Source organism: Pogonomyrmex barbatus, unplaced genomic scaffold (genome assembly GCF_055798465.1).
Source record: "Pogonomyrmex barbatus isolate J1 unplaced genomic scaffold, ASM5579846v1 scaffold1, whole genome shotgun sequence".
Classification (NCBI taxonomy): domain Eukaryota; kingdom Metazoa; phylum Arthropoda; class Insecta; order Hymenoptera; family Formicidae; genus Pogonomyrmex; species Pogonomyrmex barbatus.
This window is the reverse complement of record NW_028297098.1, coordinates 3,502,772-3,523,374: the sequence shown is the minus strand read 5'-3', so window position 1 is coordinate 3,523,374 and position 20,603 is coordinate 3,502,772. Positions and strand designations below refer to the sequence as shown.

The 20,603-nt window shown below is 41.6% G+C and overlaps 1 protein-coding gene and 1 long non-coding RNA gene across 5 annotated transcripts in view; one reads left to right on the top strand and one right to left on the bottom strand.

Moving 5' to 3' along the window:
- Nucleotides 1–453, bottom strand: part of LOC148937960 (uncharacterized) — a 30,220-nt gene extending 29,767 nt beyond the window's left edge. For 2 of the 3 annotated variants that reach the window (XR_016141351.1, XR_016141350.1), the window contains exon 1: nucleotides 191–453. This is a non-coding gene — a long non-coding RNA (uncharacterized LOC148937960). The remainder of the gene's footprint in view (nucleotides 1–190) is intronic. The other variant, XR_016141352.1, reaches the window with a different exon arrangement.
- Nucleotides 454–455: 2 nt separating this feature from the next.
- The window catches only part of LOC105432505 (uncharacterized), a 117,413-nt gene continuing 97,265 nt past the window's right edge, over nucleotides 456–20,603 (top strand). The window contains exon 1 of one of the 2 annotated variants that reach the window (XM_089085182.1): nucleotides 456–774. In XM_089085182.1, coding sequence (XP_088941308.1) covers nucleotides 743–774 — 32 coding nt within the window. In that variant the 5' untranslated portion in view covers nucleotides 456–742. Of the gene's footprint in view, nucleotides 775–5,886; nucleotides 6,520–20,603 lie in introns of those variants that run through there. The other variant, XM_011647354.2, reaches the window with a different exon arrangement.

The following is a 20,603-nucleotide window of genomic DNA, read 5'->3' as shown; positions in this document are numbered from 1 at the left end:
GGGGGGAGGATATCGGTGGGGGATCGTGCGTCGTGTAATGCCCGACGTAACGAATGTGTGTATACGTAAGGCGCGGAGCATTGTGGCTAGCGGCGCGGCAGCGATACGACAATTTTGTTTTTCCGCCGAAACGGGACGATCGTGGAGATGGATTTTTGCGTGGTCGCGTCCCAGACTACCGTCTACTTACGTGGGTAGATATAGAGTCAGCAACGCCCACGTCGTCGCCGGGCTGCTGCTGCTGCTGCTACTGCTGCTGCTGCTGCTGCTGCTGCTGCTGCTGTTGCCGGCGAGGGTGGCCGCCGCCACCGCGCGAAAATGTCAGACTAGCCGGCTGATACGTTACACCCACGCGCCGGAAAGTGGGGCAAAGTCGATTCATTCATCCACTGATTCATAAGTGTGGGCGTAAGAGCGTAAGGGTTGCGCGCGGGGCCGCTGGCGCACCCCCGTCTTCCCTCGCTTTGTGTACAACGGAGATCCTTCCCCCTATTCTCGGACGGGATAAAACGTTAAGATCTCTTCGAGATGTCCCCTTACCCGCATCCACCACCGTCATCGGCGACGTCTTCCGCGACTTTCTTAGCGAGCTTACAAGCTCTTCCCAACGTACGTTCTCGGGAGTGAAAACGTGTCGTGTACCGCAACGAATTTATTCCCGCGAGAATACTATCGTGTGTGTTCAAAGGATTATACAAGTTGCTGTGAGAGTGTGCTCAACTACGTAATAAACCGATGCGGAATGTCGACTTTTTTATACGTATTACTGATTAGGTAAGTTTCTGCATGCGAAAGATTTTACTTTTAAGAGCGTTCTGTGCATACTACAACTTGACGTAAAGCGGGGTTGCGATTGCACCAGGGTACGCAACTTTAGAATAACGTAAACATCACATATTTTACAACTACGAAGATATAAAAATGCAATATCAACCAACAATGGAGATTCCATAAACATTTACATACATGGATTGTATATTAAATTATCCTGAATATTTTATTATAAATTTTTTTACTTTACAAAATTAATTTTATAAAATTCTTTTATAGTATGTACTTTGATTTATTATGTATAATTGAACCGAATTTTATCTTTATGTTCATTCTTATATACATTCTTATAAAGTAAATATTGGCTTGCGTTATTCTATGTCAGAATATATCACATTAGAAATGAAACCGCGTCGATTTGTCTGGGGAGAATTTCTCGTCTGACGTAAATCCTCCGCGAGTAGCAATATATGTGCATATATGTATATACATATATGTATGTATATACATATATACATGTGTTTCCTTCTAACATTTCTGATATTTTTATTAAAGTAGATCTATGTGATTTTTATAAATGCAATATTCCTTTTATTATTAAGATTGTTAATTACAATCGGCGAAATATCTTATCATATCGGTCATATTAATTTTCGCAACTATCTTTTAAAAACGAGCGATGAAAGAAACGCATGAGAAGAAAAAACGTTAGATTTGATTTTTTGATTATATTTAGCGATTGCTCGAAACGAAAATTTCTGAATTGAATTTGACTATACGGTGGTATTAAAGATCTTCTCCTTCGCGTGTATTTGGAAAATCACGAATATTTACTCCCACATTATCATTAAAACTTCTACTCGCCAAGCTTTCCGCTTCTAAAATCCGGATTACCATCCACCATCCAGATATCCCATACACTGCTAAATACAATGCACCGTCTGCTATTTCTGGCTAAGCGCCATTGTCGATAACCTTTGCATTGTCGAGCCGATGATGGGAGTATCGCGATAGGAATACCGTCTGCGGGGTAGCACCAATATGTCCGCCGTCTGTCGTTGGCGATTCGTGAAATTGGTCGAATCTCAATGGTCTTTCAGCAATGTTGAAGGTCAGAGGTCACTTGAGAAAGGTCACAGCGGATGGGCATTGGACAGTACAAATAAGATTGAAACCTAGGGAGATGAGAAGTTGAAATGGAAATGAGAGTTGAGAAATAATATATGCGTCTGTGATAATTGTGTTTGATTTCGTGCATTACCATGCTATCTTAATTTAATACCTACCATGACAAAGAATCATTGGTAAATAAGACAATTCTGGAATTTATGGAAGATGATATTCCACGATGCTTTTTGCTACACATTCATCTTTATAGGCAAGAAATATATTGATTTGAGTATTTTCAATTTATAAAAATATAAGAATGCGACACATGCGTTGTGGATCTTTTCGTTTTTTAAATTAATACTCAGTATCATGCCAAAGGTAAATAATGCGAGCGTTAAAACGAACATATGGTCTAGAAAAATAGCAGCATGGTGATCGTAAGAATTTCACTGAATAAGCCACGCGAAAGTGCCGGGTGAATTTTGAATTCTTAAAAGCGCCGTGTATCAACAAATCGGTATCACGCGTAAAATTCAAAGAACGGAGGATGTCAGATTTTATTTTTTTGCGTCGTTATTCATACACGCAGGCTAAATCTTCAAGGAAGAGCATGAGGAGATGAGCCGCGATGAGGGAAACGAATGAGCTACCCGCCTACACTTTCCTTCGTAGTTTTTTGTTCTCAGCTGGCGCCCTCGCAAAATTAGAATTCGGCAGCCAAAAATAGAATACTGATCACAATAGAGCCGAAAATAAAAAAAAAATAGATGAAGAGATTTTTTAGTTCTTAAATATGTCACGTAATATTTTTCACGCAAAATTAAATGGGTTTAATGAAGAAAAAAGTGCAATCGAAAATGTATAAGATGTAGCGAATTCTCTCTATTGATTTTTAAAATATCTAGATATATATAATAATATTTCCATTTACTTATATATATTTTTGAATTTTCTTTATGTAATTTAAGGTACTAAATAATTTCTAGACTTTTATTAATATTTTTTTTATTAAAGGTTTTTTCTCGCCAAGTTTATTCTATACATAGCGAAGCATGAATAATTCTGAATAACTCTCCGGTTCGGAAAACGGACGAAACTTATGAAAGGAAAACCTATATAGAAAATCCTGACATTTCAGTGTCATAGATTTTACCTGAAAATCTTTTAAATCTATCTTCGGTTCAGCTCTATAAAGCGGCACCAAAAAAGGCCTACACTGACATCCATGTAGCTTTAACGAGATGAAGATACTTGTCGGTAGAAAATTTTATTTGAGGGCCCCGTTGCGATCGACTGCGTTTGTTACAAAGTTGTTTATTCGTTTATGATACCCGCTTTTGTCTTGTGTGTAATATTATATGACGTCCTTTCGCTCTCAGTTCGTAGTCACAAACGTGAAGCAATTTAGATCGGTGTTAGGCAGTTGTAGATGGCAGTTGTTCGAGGCTTTAAGATTCCTCGGAGTTTAATCAATGCTCGAAACGCATCAACTCGAATCGATCAACCCGTAAATCATCCGCAGCGATTGTACACATTTACTTCGAGGAAATAACTCTGCGACGTAACATACAATTTTGTTCGAAGGTGCGAGCACAGATCGTGTGTGGTCCTCGGCGCTCGATCCAGTTTATCGATTAAATCATCCGCCATCGATTTGCATAACTTATGCAGTGGCCAATGACCGTTTATTACGCAATCGAAGTATAGATATCGCAACCTGTGGTAACGGATCGTAATAATGAGAGAGAATATCAGTTTACGGTTAAATCTACATATTCTCTGTTGTATGTATTTCACTTCCTTTTTTTCACACACGTATATATTTCACATTTTCAAATCGAAATTACGAAGCAAATGCATATATACGTAGAACATAAGATCGTTAAACAATATTATAATCATTTATGATAATTAATAATTTAAAAGTCGTCTTGTGAAATGTGGTAGCATGATAGATAATGAATGGATAAATTATTTCGCTGGTATTATATTTTGTTGCTACAACAACAATGTCTGTCAACTTAAGATGTAAATCAATATGGTATTCACGTACAGGTATTATCATAAATAACTCATAAATAACTATGTGATGCGCGCGTGTCGAGTGAAGGACAGACATGTAGTCTGCATTCTTTCGACTAACAAACTCCTGCAAACTTTCTGACACAGTGACCTGTATGTATTTGCAGATAAATGATACATTTAGATCGGAGAATTGGAGAATTTCTGTATTTTGGAAGACAAAGACCTATTTAGCTAAATTCTTGCATTAAACTTCGTGAGCTTACTTAAAACGCCCGTATCTCAAAGCGTTCATTGCGCCCATCTTACGATCGCGGGTCTTCACCCTCGATATCGGCAATCGAGTTTGGCGATTGCCCAAACCGATTTAGGAAATGTAGAGCGCCCGTCAGTGAGCCGCAGGCATAGAAAGGATATTAACCGAGAAGAATGAACGATTACATAATATAGCACGTTTGCGCCGTGATGATTTAATTTGTAAATTTTTATAATTTCATAACTATTACTTAATAATAAAATTCATACCAATAATCCATCACGGATTACTACAAATGTTGTTATGCAATTTTTAATTGCACTGTTGAAAAAATTAAAATATACCGTTTGCCAGATTCATGTTTACTTCTTTCGATCTTCGAAATTAATCTTGTCGCGACGATGGTTCTATTTCTACGTTTCAAGTACCAGTAAAAGTTTTCCGCTACGGGACGCGAGAAATGCCGAGGTGTAGGATCATCGCGAGTTGTAAAGCTTAAAGATAACACTTGAACGTACGCCCCGCGGAGACGCACGCGTGAGATATGTACGCGTAATGTAACACGATAATATGAGTTTCGGAGTAATTGTTTACGCGTGCCAAGTGAATTATTTGGCGCGTGGCCATGCGGAGGATAAGGGGGATGGCACCCACGTGGTCGGCCAACTGCCCGCGGGATTTTCCCTCTCTTTCACGCCTCCGTACCTCTTCGATGGCTTTTCTTCCTTCATTCCGCACTCTTGTGCGCGGTTTACGCGCACGTAACAAAGAAGCGTCTCTGAAGCGATGCAGACGCAAAAGCGCTTTCTACGGTTTTACTTAGCGAAACTGTTATTGCTCCTGCAAAGTTAGGGGAAAGAGTAAAGTAGCCTCGTTAAATTATATTTTTCTATAATGATGTAACTTGAAATTTCATTTTGCGCATAGACATAATGTTGAAATTGTATAACAAAATCTATTAATATTTTCTGTTTGTGACGCCGCGTTTTAGATACAATGATAATTCGTACTATTAACATTTTTATCTCAATGAGATGCTTTGCCAGAAAACGACGTATTGTGCGATGTTCTTATATGTGTGACTCGTAAACTTTGCTAAATTTAACTCTCAATGGATATTTATTGGATATTCCTTGGATAACAATGGAACTGACAGTAACAATCACTTGTAGTAAAATTGCTACGTTTTCACTACATTTTTACGAATCAAATCGATGATATTAACGATAGGGCAATTCAACCCTTCTTCTCGGTCAAACTCGTTATCGCGCATGATGCAAGACTTTATAGCATAACGAAGTCGCGATTCTGGTATGCTTCTGCCGGAAGTCCGTCTCACGTCAGACGCGATCGAATCGAAGTCATTTCGAAATATCGAGGATAGTAAGAAGAGGAGAAGAAGAAGAAGCAGACAAGAGGAAGGAGAAAGAGATGTGGGTGGATGTCTCCTCTGCGTGGAGGAGTCGAAATCGTCCTTCGGGTGGCGGCGGCGACGACGATGACGACGACGACGACGACGACGACGACGACGACGACGACGACGACGACGACGACGACGACGACGACGACGACGACGTTGTCGATGGCGGCGATGGTAGTGGTGGCAGTGCTGCAAGTGGGGGCACGAAATAAGGGTAGTTTGCGGAGGCGGGGGTGGCGGTTCGTCAGTTTCCGGGTTGTTCCGGAGTGAGTGAGGGCGTCGTGGGGCGCCGTGGGGGACGGGAGGGTAGGAGCCGCGGGCCACGACACGACGAGGCGTCGCGACGTCAGTAGAGCGCCGCGCTATCGACCACCGCCACGAGACACTGTCGTCGTCGTCGTCGTCATCGTCGTCGTCGTCGCGCGTCATCATTCACGTCCTCGTCATCATCGTCGTCATCGTCATCATTGTCTTCCACCGTCTACTTCCTCCGACACTTCCGGTAGTTTCTCCGCGAGACGCGACGGTTTATTTTATCGGCGATCCGCGGTGCGAAAGGAGCGATCGCGCGTAAACGGTGTCCCAAACGAGGAAGAAGAAGAAAAAAAAGAGGAGAAGGAAGAAGAAGACAAGGAGAAAGTTATATTGGCGCGGAGGCCGCGAAATTGTGAGACACCACAAAATCGTGAGATCGGTTCAGTTTTTGGTGACGATTGACACCGAAAACGTCACGAGGATCGTACGACGGCGCGGCGCACACACGCGTGTAATTCACACGCGTGACCGTCGCGAGGTAGCCGCGTCGAGATCGTGCGAGGACGTTGCGTGCGTGCGTGAATGCGTATCCGAAGCTTCGTCGTCTGAGTACTACGAGCTACCCCCGTGTGAGACCCAATGACTGTCCATCCAGGGACCACGGGACACACATGTTCGTTATAAGGTCAGTGTACGTCAGCCGCGCTGCCTGTCTTGCTGTCCCCCGTAACGCGCTTCTTTTCTTTTTACCTGTGAAGAAATATCGCGGAAGACTCGTTCCCGATGGGGTTCTTGATCGCGCGAAGGATCCACGAGTCGTTTGCGCTTCGGAAACGCGGCGATCAACCGAGGGACTTACGTAAATGGGAACGTGCGAGATTTCATTCGTGCCCGGAGTTCCGGAGCTGGTAGCTTTTAGCTTTCGAGAAAAAGTCAAACGCGATATTTGCAAGAGAATTCTTTCACGGCCAGAAGAGGGAAATAACGCGAAAATCCACCGGTTCTCCTCGTACGTACGGTAATATCCTGGCGAATTTATTATTCGTGGCTTTCTACGAATGCGGATTTATTCTAGCTGACCTTTAGAATTTCCGAATAAGTGCGTTAAGGCGAACGGATATGTCGATAATCAGACGCGTCTCGACCGCCCCCGCGACCACTTCGCATTTTCGCATTTGCGAGAAGGAAGTCGCGGAACCAATGTCGCGCGCGCGACAGATTTATCGTCTCCGGTTTCGTTCCGCTACATTCTCGCGGGAGAGCGTTCTTGAAATCGCGACGATGAAATCCATTCTAATCGCGACGCGAACGCAATCATCTCCCCTCGCTCCATTTCGAACCAGCGACTGTCGAGGGGAGCGAGAAGAGAGTGAGAATTTGCTCATGGCTAGACGACACGACCACTTCGTCCAAGGCTAGATTAAAGGGATAGACCCGTTTATTTCTTCTTGAGCTGCTCTATTCTCGCGCGCGTCGCGCGTCTTTCTTCCAAATTTTGGCAATCTTATTTTCCGCGCAATCAGCTAGTCGAATTGTTAATGGATCGCGCGAAATTACACGGCATTTACACAGAGATATTGCCTGACTTCCTATTTAGCTCAAGTTGCATAAGAAAATTGTGTGAATGCATTAACGCGATTGAGCATATTGTTCAAGTGCAGAAAATACGGGAAATAAAATTGGGAGCATGTCGCGGAAATTGATTGAAAAGTGGAAACTGTAAAGGAACTAATTAATAAATACGTCTTGTATATAGATAATTTATTTTATAATATTATCAATTTGCAATTGCTTCATATTTGACACGACGTCATATTATCGATGTACTTCAAAATAATTGGAATTTTGAAATTTTTAAATATTGCAATTTTTTTATATTATTTTGTAAAGTGATTGCAACATATACTTTTCGAACCTGCGTCCGATTATTATTTTTATTGTTGCTCTTATGTAGCTTGCGCTCACCTTTGTAAGTGCACATTATTATTTTACAATCTGTGCTCGTGTAAAATTACGTTATTTGCATATACATATATAATTACTCTTATTATTAATAAAGTTATAGGGCCAAATGGAATATGTATGACTTCTAAAGCGTGTATCAAACTACCAAACGGTATTGTACAAGTATATTTACGTGCGTTATTTCGTTGTATTGTGTTGTCGATGAATCCAGAAACCGCCGGAAGGACTAGCGAACCCTCGGGATCCACGTTCGTACGGTGATGGCCCTTACGCCTCGCGAAACCTCGTCAAAGGCGAAACCCTCCGCGATATTTCCGAGTCAAACAGCGTTCTCCCGCTTGCCCTTCATTTAGTTGTGTTCCCCGATTGTATAAAAGCTCACGCTAGACACGACATCGAGGGGACGATTTCCAAAGGAATTCGCGATTAACGCGTCATCGCCCCATTGCACATCAATCTGCTTCCGTTTGTCGACCCGCGGACGACGCTCGCGTTCGGTGGTGGTGGAAACAAACATCCGTGCCCCACGGGTTGTCTGCGATTTCCTCCGGTCTTCCCGAGAAAATGGCGCCGGATCGATCGGGCTTATCGCGATCCCTCCAGAAACTGGGTATGATGCAACGGTTTGTTTTTTGGAAAACTTCCTTTAATGCTGACTCACTTGCATCGTAGAATATCGAGAATATCTTCGGATATTGCAGCAGTTTCAATAAAATTACGAATTACAATATTGAGAAATTGATATAATATTTCGATATTTTAGCGTGAGCTTAATTTTCTTTTCTCTCAGTATGTGACACGAGTTAATACGATTGGTTACAAATATTGTAACTGCTTTTTATCATCATAACTATTTTGATATTGATTTTAATATAGGATTTTAATATTTTTAATTGCTTCTGCAAGCCAAACGAAGATAAATAGTGTTTTTCGAAGACACAAAAGTCGAAAACTAGACTAGTACGTAAGTAAAATGACATTTACAAGTTTTTACGAGCGATAATTATTTTTTAGGATTTTTAATGCAATATAAAAATGAAAATATGCGTGGACTGAAGTAAAAACGATTTTCCATTTGTTTTTCACAAATTATGAGTCCGCAGATTCGTTATCTACTGTTTTATCTTAGCATTAATGATATTAGAAATAGATATATTTACCTCAATTGGAATTGCAATCTAAATTAAAAGGATGCCGAACCTGCCAAACTTGAAAGGGTGCCAGTGCTTACAGTCTCTGGGTTAGCGAACTGGGATATATACCTTGGCCCTCGCGTTTATTACAGTGTCGAACTAGTTTAGCAAGTTGGACACGGCCGAAAACGTGTAAGGGAGTGAATCTTTCATGAATTTCAAATCTACGTATCCCACGGGAGAAATTGGCGCTATTCCAATCGCGATTCGATGCTTACCTGCTCGTATTCCTCTTGTTTCCTTTGCCCATTCTTTTTTCTCGTCCCACTGTTTTTGCTGTGACTAAGCGACGGACAAAAGCGGGTCATGAAACTCTGGTGTACCAAGAAAGTTGTGTACGATAGTTTCTCGTAAATTTTGAATGTTGTTGCGATATTTTATTAGAAATGTTATTTTCGAGTCTCCGTTAAGATTTGTAAATCAGAGGAGACGATATCGAAAATTGAAAAATCGCCGTTTTCAATTTCGTTTTCTAAATTCTCCAGCTTGCGAATTATGACCCGTCCTTTTTTTTTTTTTTTTTTTTTGTCAGCGTCGACAAGTCTCAGTGGGATTTCGAAAGTGCTAGGAGCCTTGACTCAGTCACCCTGAAGTCTCAAGTGTCACCGAGTCCGTGCCTCTGCATACGACGCACTGCTTATCACGGCGCGCCGCAGAATAACGCACGGCTCTTGAACGTGTCACATCCTTGCGAGTACCAAGAGACAGGTTGCATTGTCGGTGGCTATTGTCGTCACGGTATGGGCCTTGCGGGTCCTTATCCCACCTACCGTCGTAAATACTCGGCGATCGCCACGTACGAGGTCGCTTGCCGAAATGTTGGCCGTCGGTTGCGGCACCCCGGCCGACAAGTTGCATTTTTTTACGGAGATTGACGTTTACGGGACGTGGCCGTTCGTTATTTATTTGCAGGCGCAAATGCAAAGTGGTGGAGCGTGTGATACGCGTGAGTAATACGCGTATGTGTGAGTGGCTCCTCTCTCTCAAGGCGGCGAATTTGACCCTAGTTTAGCGAGGTTTTACGCTCGCGCTGAAAATAATTTGCATAACGGCCGATGCGCCGCGGCTCGCGGAACGATCGCGGATGAATTTACGCATTTCCTTACGATCCGCGTGTCCGCGGGTATTAATGGCGCGAAACGCTTTCGTACTGGCTCGCGCGTCCCGGCCTCAATTAAAGATCTCGAACGGACGGCAGCGCGCGGAATTTACTTGAGCGTAAATAAGCGTGCCGCCGTTCCGGACCGTAAAAACTCGGTGTGCCTTGTTTTCCGCAGATATTTTATCGGCAATAATATAACAAAATAGTAATAGAGAGAGAGAGAGAGAGAGAGAGAGAACGCCGCTACGCGGTCCCCGTTACGGATCGCCATCGTGAGAAACCTATTGCTCCTACGCTTCTCTGTCGCATGCGAATCTCCCTTATTGATTTTTACAACACGTGGCCACGTCATAAAAATCGATAAGGAATGTAAAGTAACGTGACGTTCTCGCGCATCGCATGCGAGCGTTGTGCCTGACGATGCAGCCCACGTAACTGACGATAGTAAATTCGCCGAATTTAAACCTCGTCGAAATTGTGATCTACAGACGTATGTAAAACAAACACAGAAATATCTGTTACTAATCCCTAAATTTGGTTACGTGTTATTGTTAGTTTTAAAAATAAAAGATTACGAAAGAGAGCGAGAACTCGTGCGTGCAGAATTTACATACTACACACATTATAAAGTAGAATACGAAAATCAATTATAATTAACAAATCCGCAAATAAATGATTGATAGAATATATTCCATTTAATTTAATTGTATCAAAAGTTGATTTTGTGTTTACCTATTTTTCTTATCATGAAACTAAAAAGATTTTATATATTTAACAAACCTTTAAATTTTGTCTTTTAATTAATGATCAGTAGTTAATAATTAAAAGATTGTTACAAATAATAGTAAATTAGCGGTTTAGTTTCACATTTATTTATGAATAACAAGCGATCGATAAGGTTCGATAATGGATTGGCCAGCACGTTTCGGTATCGTTATTGTACCAGTTATTGTCACTTATTGATCGCGGCAATTGATGAATACTGTATCGCGCGGAGTTTACTCCAGTTAGAAAATTTCCCTCTATATCATCGCCGTTGCAACGAGTCCCGTTCCACTGTTGTGTTACGCCGCACGCAAAACTTTTGCGAAAAATTCGCACCGAAATTGACAAACGTTATCGTAGCCGCGCACGTAATTCGTAGCGTACCGGCCGTCGCCGAATTGCGCAACTGCCATTACCATTTTCGTTTCGAAACTTACGACATTTCACGATTTATATATCGACGGTTCTCTCGCGCCGATATCTGTTTACATTGGCGTCGTGGCAGCGCGCTGTAAATCAGATTCCGACGACTCGCGGTCCGGTATTGCTCGATCACATCATTCCGAGGTACACCCGGTAGAAGAATGTCGCAGGTGCCGTTATACGAGAGACGCATTCGCACTTTCTCGGGTAGATATTCCGCTTCGCACTCTCCTCTCTTTCTCTTCCCGAGAATAAAATCGGTTTATTACCGCTCATTGAGATGGTCTTCCGATTGTTGATCCGTGTTCATCGGAGCTCGTAAAACGATCTTCGTCCTCTTTTCTTCACTTGGACGGTTGCTCCATCGCAAAGTGTGCTTCTTTCTGAAGATTATGTATGATGTTAATTTGTAGATGGATGACAAAATTATATATATAAAATATGATACCCATGACAAATGTTACCTATACGTTCTGGTAATACAAATAAAGAATTACATTATATATTTTGGAGAAAAATATTCATATGTGATAAGTTATTTTATAGTATACATGTCAGATTTATGAATATTTTGCTAATTCTTAAAAATATTTCTCAAGGAAATCAGGTCAAATTTCTGTAAATACGTATTTATTTTATATTTTTTGTTATAATATAATTTTAATGTTATTTTTTCTGATGAAATTATAATCAAAGATCATCTAAAGATTTATCGCTAATATTTATAATATTATCGCTAATATTTAGTTCTAAGAGAAAGAAGATTTTTTTTATGAACTTAATTAAACACATCTCAGCCTGGAGATAATATTAATATTAATAACTCATCCGTACATATTAAAAATTGATTATTATTCAATTCGTTTTGATTTAATGCTTTCGTGTGATATAAACTCTGCATTATAGGTGATGTTACACGGATTCGCTACCAAGCAATCCGTGCTAATGGCCATCGCGTAGTAAACACGACGCGGAGTGAGAAAGATGCTTAAAACCGTGCTCGGAGTCGACGGGGCGAAAATCGGCGGATTTACGAGTGCACGTCAAAGCATATCATTTTAGTATCAACGAGAAAATACTTTCTTTTATAGACATAAATACCGATGTACTATAAAACCTTATATACCGATGTATAATAATTATGAGAATAATCATTTTCATGAAATTCTAATCTTTCATTTGGCAAATGTTAGAGATGTACTAGATAAAACATTTTATATCTCTTGAGCTATATTTTTTTAAATTAACATCATTTCGTTCTCTTCTCAACTCGTTCGATTTTTAACGAGACGCGCCGTGGAAAACGAAACTCCTCAGAAGGGCTGCATTTTTAGATTATAGGCAGTTTTACACGAGTAAGCAGGTAGAGAGAACGTAGTTCGAAGATCGTAGTTTTAAGGGGACTGAAATAGGAAGGGATTCCTATTCCGACGGCGGCAGTATGGCGTTAGAAAGTTCGCCTCGGTCGGTGTTTGCTCTAACGCCTTGGCGACCGGTCTGCGGTTATCTAAACGGACGGAAACCCACTCACGAGAGCACCTGTGGAGCCTGTGGCTCCGCTGCTGCTTTTGTTCTTCCAACCGTTCTCTCCTTCTCGTTCCTCCTCGCCTGCACGCCGCCGCCGGTGGCCTATGCCGTTCTACCTACCTGTTGTGTTACTTACGCCTCGTCGACCGATCACACTTCTTGGGATGCGGGCGGTAGTCGCTTTAAAGGGATTAGCACAATTTTCGACCGCGATGCCTGACAATTCGGAGCCTTCGATGACTCGAAGCCGAGTGAAAATTACTCGAAGCGCCTCACAGTCCAGAGGCGAGAAAATTACAGGTCCGCCTACGTTTCCCACACCTCGGAGATGTCGCACCGCTAAGATTACGGCGTAGTGTTGCGTCGATTCACTCTTTATAGGATTTTTTTTTTCAAAACACACTGTAAATCAGATTCCCAATCATGGTCCGGTATTATTTGGTCACATTAATCAGAGATATTGTCGCAGGTACGAGAATGGCGCAGATGTCGTTGTGCTAGAGATGCATTTGCGTTTTACTCGATTTTAATTTGTTTCGCAATTTTTATGCTTCTAAAGAAAGGTATTCTAAAAACCTGATTAAATTCTGCATTTTGTTTCCATGTTTTATTCAGCATTTATTATTGCATCGCTTAAATATTATTATATTTGTAAAAGTATCAAGTGCATGTAATCATACTTGTCAAATGCATACAAATAATGCTGCTTATATTTATTTGAAAAGTTTTTTCTATAGAAAAAAATAGCATAGAAAAGTATTTTAAAGATTTATATTTAATATTTTATGAATTTTTTCATAAATATGGATAAATATGGATAAATATCATAAATATGGATAAATTGTTTATATAATGCAGAATTCGACGATAAATAGATTACGTTCGGATTTAAAACAGCTGAGATCCTTAAAGAACGAACAGCAAGAAACGACAAAATGGGCGTTATGCATAATTCTGTGTCAATTCATACATTACCCCATTTATCTTTGATATTTTTATATAATTAAAGATTTTTCTAAAGATATACGAACAATATTTTATTAGATCGTGTCACTTTTGGATTTGATTAAAATTGAAATTAAATAATTGATTTGAAAAAATTAAAATTAAAATTTCTAAAATATTACAGTTTTACATGTAACTACATTTAAACTCCGAAAAAAGAACTCGTTTAGAAGTAACAAAGTCGATTTTTAAGCTATTTCTGTTTTAGCACTGGTATTGTTTCTTCACATTCTTTCGCGTTCTCTTTATAATTATCCGTTCGAGTTATTTCAAGCGGTATTCTGAAATGAATGCATTAAAAATGCAGCTTGAGTAGTAAAATAATGTCCATCGTCTTGAATATCTTTAACAACGGTGCTCGTTATGCGGTACTTTTGTCATCATATATTGCGGGAGTTTCGTTCATTTCACGGCTGGGAGCCTCCGATATTCCGGATACAAGAAACTTGGTCAAGATTCCTACGCAAAGTGGGTCGAGCCGAGCCGAGTCGAGTCGAGTGAAATGGAATATCGGACAATTCGCATTAATTGAGGAACAGTATATACCCACGGGAGTTGAAGCACGACCGCGGCTGGATTCACGGGAATATCGATGCGAGATATCACATTGATACAATTTTGATTTTGACTTTTCAATCTTGCTGCGGGAGACTTGCCGCGGTGATAAATTTGTCTCTTGGGAAAACAACTGGCAGTAACTTGGCTACGTGAGAGTGGCAGCGCGCCTTTTCTGTCTATCCTTTTCCCGCCTATCACCGTCCGATGCGTTCCCATCCCTCATCCCTCGTGTTTTCCGGGATTCCCAAGTCGCCACGAACCTGGAGACTTCGTAAATGCATCTATGCACACGTATTTTATGGCTCTTTCGGTCCTTCCCGTTCCGCCGTTACCGGGGGACGCACGACGGGGATATTTTCGCAGGATGGATTCTTTTTGAAAATACTTAAAACTTGGACGATTTGTCGTCCGTGCTCGAATCGAACTCGATAAAGCGCTGGTATCCAACGCGCCGCGGCCGACCGGATCGGGAAAGGAAAAGAGCGGCGTGCGCCACGGAGGTAGATGGAGGGAGTGCAATCGATGCAGAAGATGCGCAAGAATCATAGATGAGGAAAAAGTCACGCGGGGAGAGAGCGCGGGACGGAGAGAAAAGGGAAAGGTATTGCGACGGAGGAAAAGATCGTGTTCGGGGAACGAAAGTTGGAAGAAGCGAGAGCTAAGCGGATAAAGGGCGGAGATAGTGACGGCGAAGAACTTAATCACATAAAATCCTTAAAGTTCGCCTCGATACGACGCGATGCACTTTGATCGCGGAATTTATGTCCGTGGTGCAACGTACCCGCCATTAAATCCCGTGCTCGCCGGTGCGTGCCGCGGAAAAATTCATCGCGGAGACTCGCGGGCGGATTCACTTCCACCATTGATCGGCGCGGTAGTTTGGGAGAAGGAGAGAGTGCCTCCCTCCTTTCTTCCCGTCGTAAGAAAATATTATTCTTCCGAGAAAAAGTCGGCACTCGCCGACGACGGATTTTGAACTCCCTGCGGTCTCTTTCAGTCTCGGAGACACTCGCCCGTCGAGAAGAGTTCACTAAACTCACCGTCGGGCGGGATTTTTCTTCGCAATTAGAATTTCGATCCACCGCCAAATATATCGCGCGAACGATGAATCCACATTCTTAGCTCGTGTCGAATATCATTTATTTAATAATGTAAAATTTAAAAATGCGATTTTGCGATTATTCATTGAACAGTCTAAAAACGCAAGGACGTTGATTTTTGACCTATAATGGAATTTATAATACCATTCGCAATCGCATAGAGAACTGACGTCCAAAGAAAGCTTTTAAGAAGACTCGTGGCATTCCGGAAGCGAAATGTCAGTGCGTGTTGGAGAATAAGAGTATCCTCTTATAAGAAGCACATCGACGCCTAGATACAGATAGATCGCGCTAGCTCGGGATCTTTATGGTCCGTTGTTAAGTCAGCAAAGACAATGAAAACATCTCGGTAAATCAGGAGAGACGACCGGTAAGCAGATTAGTAGAGCTTACAAGGCATTACCACGGAGTGAGACGAAAGAAGGCAAGCCACAGTCAACTTGGGAGCCGGCTGATCTTTCTCCATTTCTCTTTCTTTCGTTTTTTTCCCCCCTTCTCTCTTTCGCCACGAGTTTCTCTCGTCTCTCTTCTTTCCTCTCTTACCCTTTCTCGCTTTCCGCGTCTCGTTTTCTCTCGCTTTCTATTTCCTCGTTTTACATCCGACTCTCTCCTCAGCGGCGCTGCAGCGGATCCTCTCTTTCTCTCCTGTTCGCGCGGAGTTAACCACCCGTGAAGCGGCACAATATATCTCGAAGATAATTCGCTTGTTAGGGTCGTGCGCCTTTACATTAATCCATCTGCTCGCGGTCTGTCTCGCGTAACTACCTCTTTGCACACGGGAACAAGGGAACAGGTCCCTTTGCGGCATCGGGCTTCGGAATAATTGCCGTCGAATAATTGCCATCTCAATTTATCGCGGTTAATATGTATTATCTTCGCATTTCTTTCGGCATTTCAGCGGGCAAAAATCCTGTTCTCCACGCTCTCCGTGTCGTAACGGTTTCCCAAAGGTTCCGCGTACGCTATCATTCTCACGTGTTTATCTGACGTACCGACTTATTACGAGTACACCAGTATCTTCTAACGTACGCTATGTACATAAGATATTGTTTCGGCCGATAGATAGATGAGATTTCTTTGAGGGAACCGCGCGAGAGCGTGTTGTAATACCTAATGCAGTTATAATGTAACAGACTCGATTGCGTCAACCGCCTGGTTTGATGAAGCGTCGCGTAGGTAGACTAGGTACTTTTCCACGTCGGAGCCGTATTTAAGCAGAGAGGAATCGAACTTACTCTGAATGAAAATGAAACTGAAATTTTATTTGGCTCCCGCGTGTTTTGTGCCGATGCAACGAAAAGGCCAGGCGATATAAAGTTGTCGTCGCTCGGGATTACAATGCGTGCGACTTGTATCTTGGTTGCGGCTACGTCATCGGGACAAAGATGTCCTTCGAGGCACGTAGGTAACTGGAAACAGTGTACGGCACTTGTCGTCATGTCGATGCCCACGATACCACCGGTTGCCTGTCACTCGGCCTCGATTGATCGATTCTCGCTTCTTTACTCGGACCCACCCTCTCCTCGGTCTCTCTTTTCCATCCTCCGCCTAGCCGTATCTCGCACGTATGCTTCCTCTTCGTCTTCGACGAAGCTCTTGTTCCCTTTATCGTCGTTTCGCTTACACGCGTACGCTTCTCGCACCCGACGTAGCCTCACTAATTTGATATACGGCAGAGACCGGCTAAAGACCTACCTGATGAATCGATACGTCCAAAACCGATCCAATGGGATTGCAGTCTCTTCACTGTAACAGCTTATAACAAACCATATTCACTTTTTAAACTTAATATTTTAATGATAAGATTAATGGTACCACGCTTGTTTCTTGTCTCTGATTTTTACATGGTTGGTTTCTCCTCGGTAGTATTTTATCATTATACTCGATCAAATTGTGCAATATATTGAAAAATTTATATGAGACATAATAAATCTCTCGGAGAAAGATTTTCACGTTTCTCAGTAGATAACGACATAACCTGTCGTAAATTTATTACATTTGTTCTACAGATATATATGCGTCTAGAAAATCAATTCCGACCGATGTGCTAGTTAAGCCGAAGTTCACGAGCCATAAAATCATTTAGCCGTCTGTGATGTATGCACTGGCAGCATATGGAGAACGATATTGAGCTAACGTGGAGAAACTTCGTGCGTCGAGTGGCGCACTGTGAGATCGCGAGAGTTTATTTCAATCAAGTAGCATGTGTTAAGTCCAAATTATCGCGTCGTAAAATTCCGTTAGTCGGCGAGATCCATGACGTACATCGATTCTAGAATGATCCTAAGCCAGTGTTGCGCCTATGATAAATGCCTCGCTTCATCTTCCCTCGAGATACCGCCATCGAGATCGTGCCGGTGCACCTGCGCGTAATATCACTGATCGGTGTTGCGCTTACGGGGGCGTAGGTGCGACAACGATGCGAGGATTATCGGGCATTACGGTGCGTTAGCGGCATGGCAGAGCCGTAAAGTCACGGCGAAGAGAGAGCCGCTTTATGGTGGCCCGTGGGGCCGCAGCGAGCGCCGAGATAATCCCTACAATCGTGCCGGACGTCACGATACGCTGATGCATTAAAACGCTGTTAAATCCGGTGAAATTCCGTGGCGAAGAGCCGCGCGCGATCTCGGGTCACCTCAAGAGGGAAGAAGTAGTCTATTAATTTGTCATAAATGTAATATATACACGCTACCTGCCGATAACCGCGGATAGATTTATAGACCCACCTCTTCGCGCAACTTGTCTTCCCGGCATTAACGGTAAGTGCCTGTCGTTAAAACGGAGGTTGACAGCCGTCGACGTATCGCTGTGATTTAGAATGTTCTATCAGATATATGTAAGTCGCGTCTGTCATCACGATTATTTTCAGATATCGTGCTTAAAGTTGTGCCATTTTAAGGAAATTGATAGTAAAGAAAGTTTAATTCACTTAGAAATATCTACAAAAAAAAAAAGAATCCTAATTCCAAACTACGATATTAAAAAAGAAAGAAATATTTTAAAGATTATAGAAGAATATTAGAATTATAGAATTAGATTAGATAGTTTATAATAGAAGATATTTTAGATTATTGTACGATTATTGTATGTATCTTTTTAAGCTTCTGGATGTAATTTCAATAATGAGATAAAATATTTTGTGCATAGAAACTGTTTGTTGAGCATCGCTGCGTGACGATATACGACATGTTGACGTTCAGGGCGTTAAATAATAAAATCATCCGGATAACGTCTGATGAGCGGCGTCTCCGATAAAATGCTTAGGATAAAGTTCTCATGTGTGTCTCGCGAAGAGTGTCGAGGTCGGCCAATCAAACGAGCGTGAACCAAACAGGCTGCCACCAGCCTTGCCGGGGCAACTTCTATAATCTGATTGAAGTCGCTCGATGGTTAATGAGCAACGTCCCCGCATTCCGTTCTCACCTTTTCAGGCCCTTTACGCGTGCCATTAAACGTACACGCGTTTCGAAAGTTTTGTACGAGACCCGTCTTTCATGTTTTTTCCTTTTACTCGTATGACGTCATCACGTCATACGAGGAGATCGGTGTTGAGGATACATTGCGATACAAATACATATGTGTACAAAATATTCATTATGCAAATTAGGATACTAGATTGTAAACATCAATAGCGCAGAGATCGCGGATTAAAAATTAAAATTTTTATATGGAGATTAAAAATTAATCGTGTACGATTTAGTAACTTTATGATCGAGCATAAATAAATTTGTGATGCAAAGCACACTGTTTTACATATGTATATACAAAAATTAGTAAGTACTAATTTTTATAAATAATATAAATGTAAATAATATTTTGAAATTGGCAAAATTAAATATAAAATTCATGGATATTTTACATACACTTTTATCGAAGCTATATTATTCACTTCGTTAATTTATAAATAAAAAAATGCATATTATATTTCATCGTGAATTATTTACACGAGATATTAAAGTACGTACAAACTTCTGCGTTTTTACATGATTATTTTAAAACAAAATTTCAAAAATAATATTAAAAGAACAGAGCTGATCTAAAATTGAAGGAAAAAGGATTAAGAAGAACTGTCTCAGCGAAATGCGTGGGTGTTGCTTACGACACTTTGTTAGTGGTTCTCATCGAACAGGAAATTACTGTTTTCCACACTTCGCTGTTTTATGATATTCTTTAATTTTTAACGAAGCTTAAAGCGATTTGCGTGTATTTCAATTAAATATCCTTTAACAATGTAAGACATATAAATTAATTGGATTTACTTTGCGCGACGTATGGGGAGGTTTCACAAGAGAAATACAGTGTCGATGAAGCGCGTCTTATCGTCATTTCGAGACAGGCTGCGGACTCCATTAAAATTTCTTCCGTACACTCTTCTCATTGGAGTGAGATATCACCCGCTGTTCGTGCGACTTCTGACGGAATTACATGTCAGGCGTGACACGACACCTATCGATAGTAGCAGCACCATCGGGAACATCTGTTTTACAATCGCGAAGGTAGAAGCGTGGTGTGGTAGTGCGTTCGATAAGATCAGCGAGACGGAAACCGGTACTCCAGTCTCGCAAATTTCGCGCGAGAAGAGGTAGCCGATGATCGAAGTATTGAACAGCGCGAAGTACCATTCATATATGTGTATACGGATACATCTGGCGAGAGTTCTGAAGTAACGTAATCCGTATCGTCGCCCATCGGAGATTCACCGAACCGGAGAAGAGCACTCGAGGAACGCAAACTACATTGCCAATTACGTTATAAATATCCCCGTGCAAATTTAATAGAGATTGCCGTCGTGTTAGCGATCCCGTTGACCGGTGATAATATCGACGGTATTAATGATAAAGTCCACGCGTTCGGAACCCTTTACGTGGACGTTGCTGCGAATTTTATCCGGTTAGCGACGACGGCAATCCGGTAATAACAGTAACGCATATTCCACACCACGGTTGATGTTTATTATAATCACACTAACGTATCTTTATAACCATTTTGTGCTAATGGAATTAGGATCGCACTTCTGTCCGACCCCACTCGATCATTCCGATGTGCTCTTACGTTGCCGATATCTTCGGCTTTATCTCGCCTCTGCGCGTATAATTGTTCCTTACACGTGCGTTAAGTTTCGTCCATTACC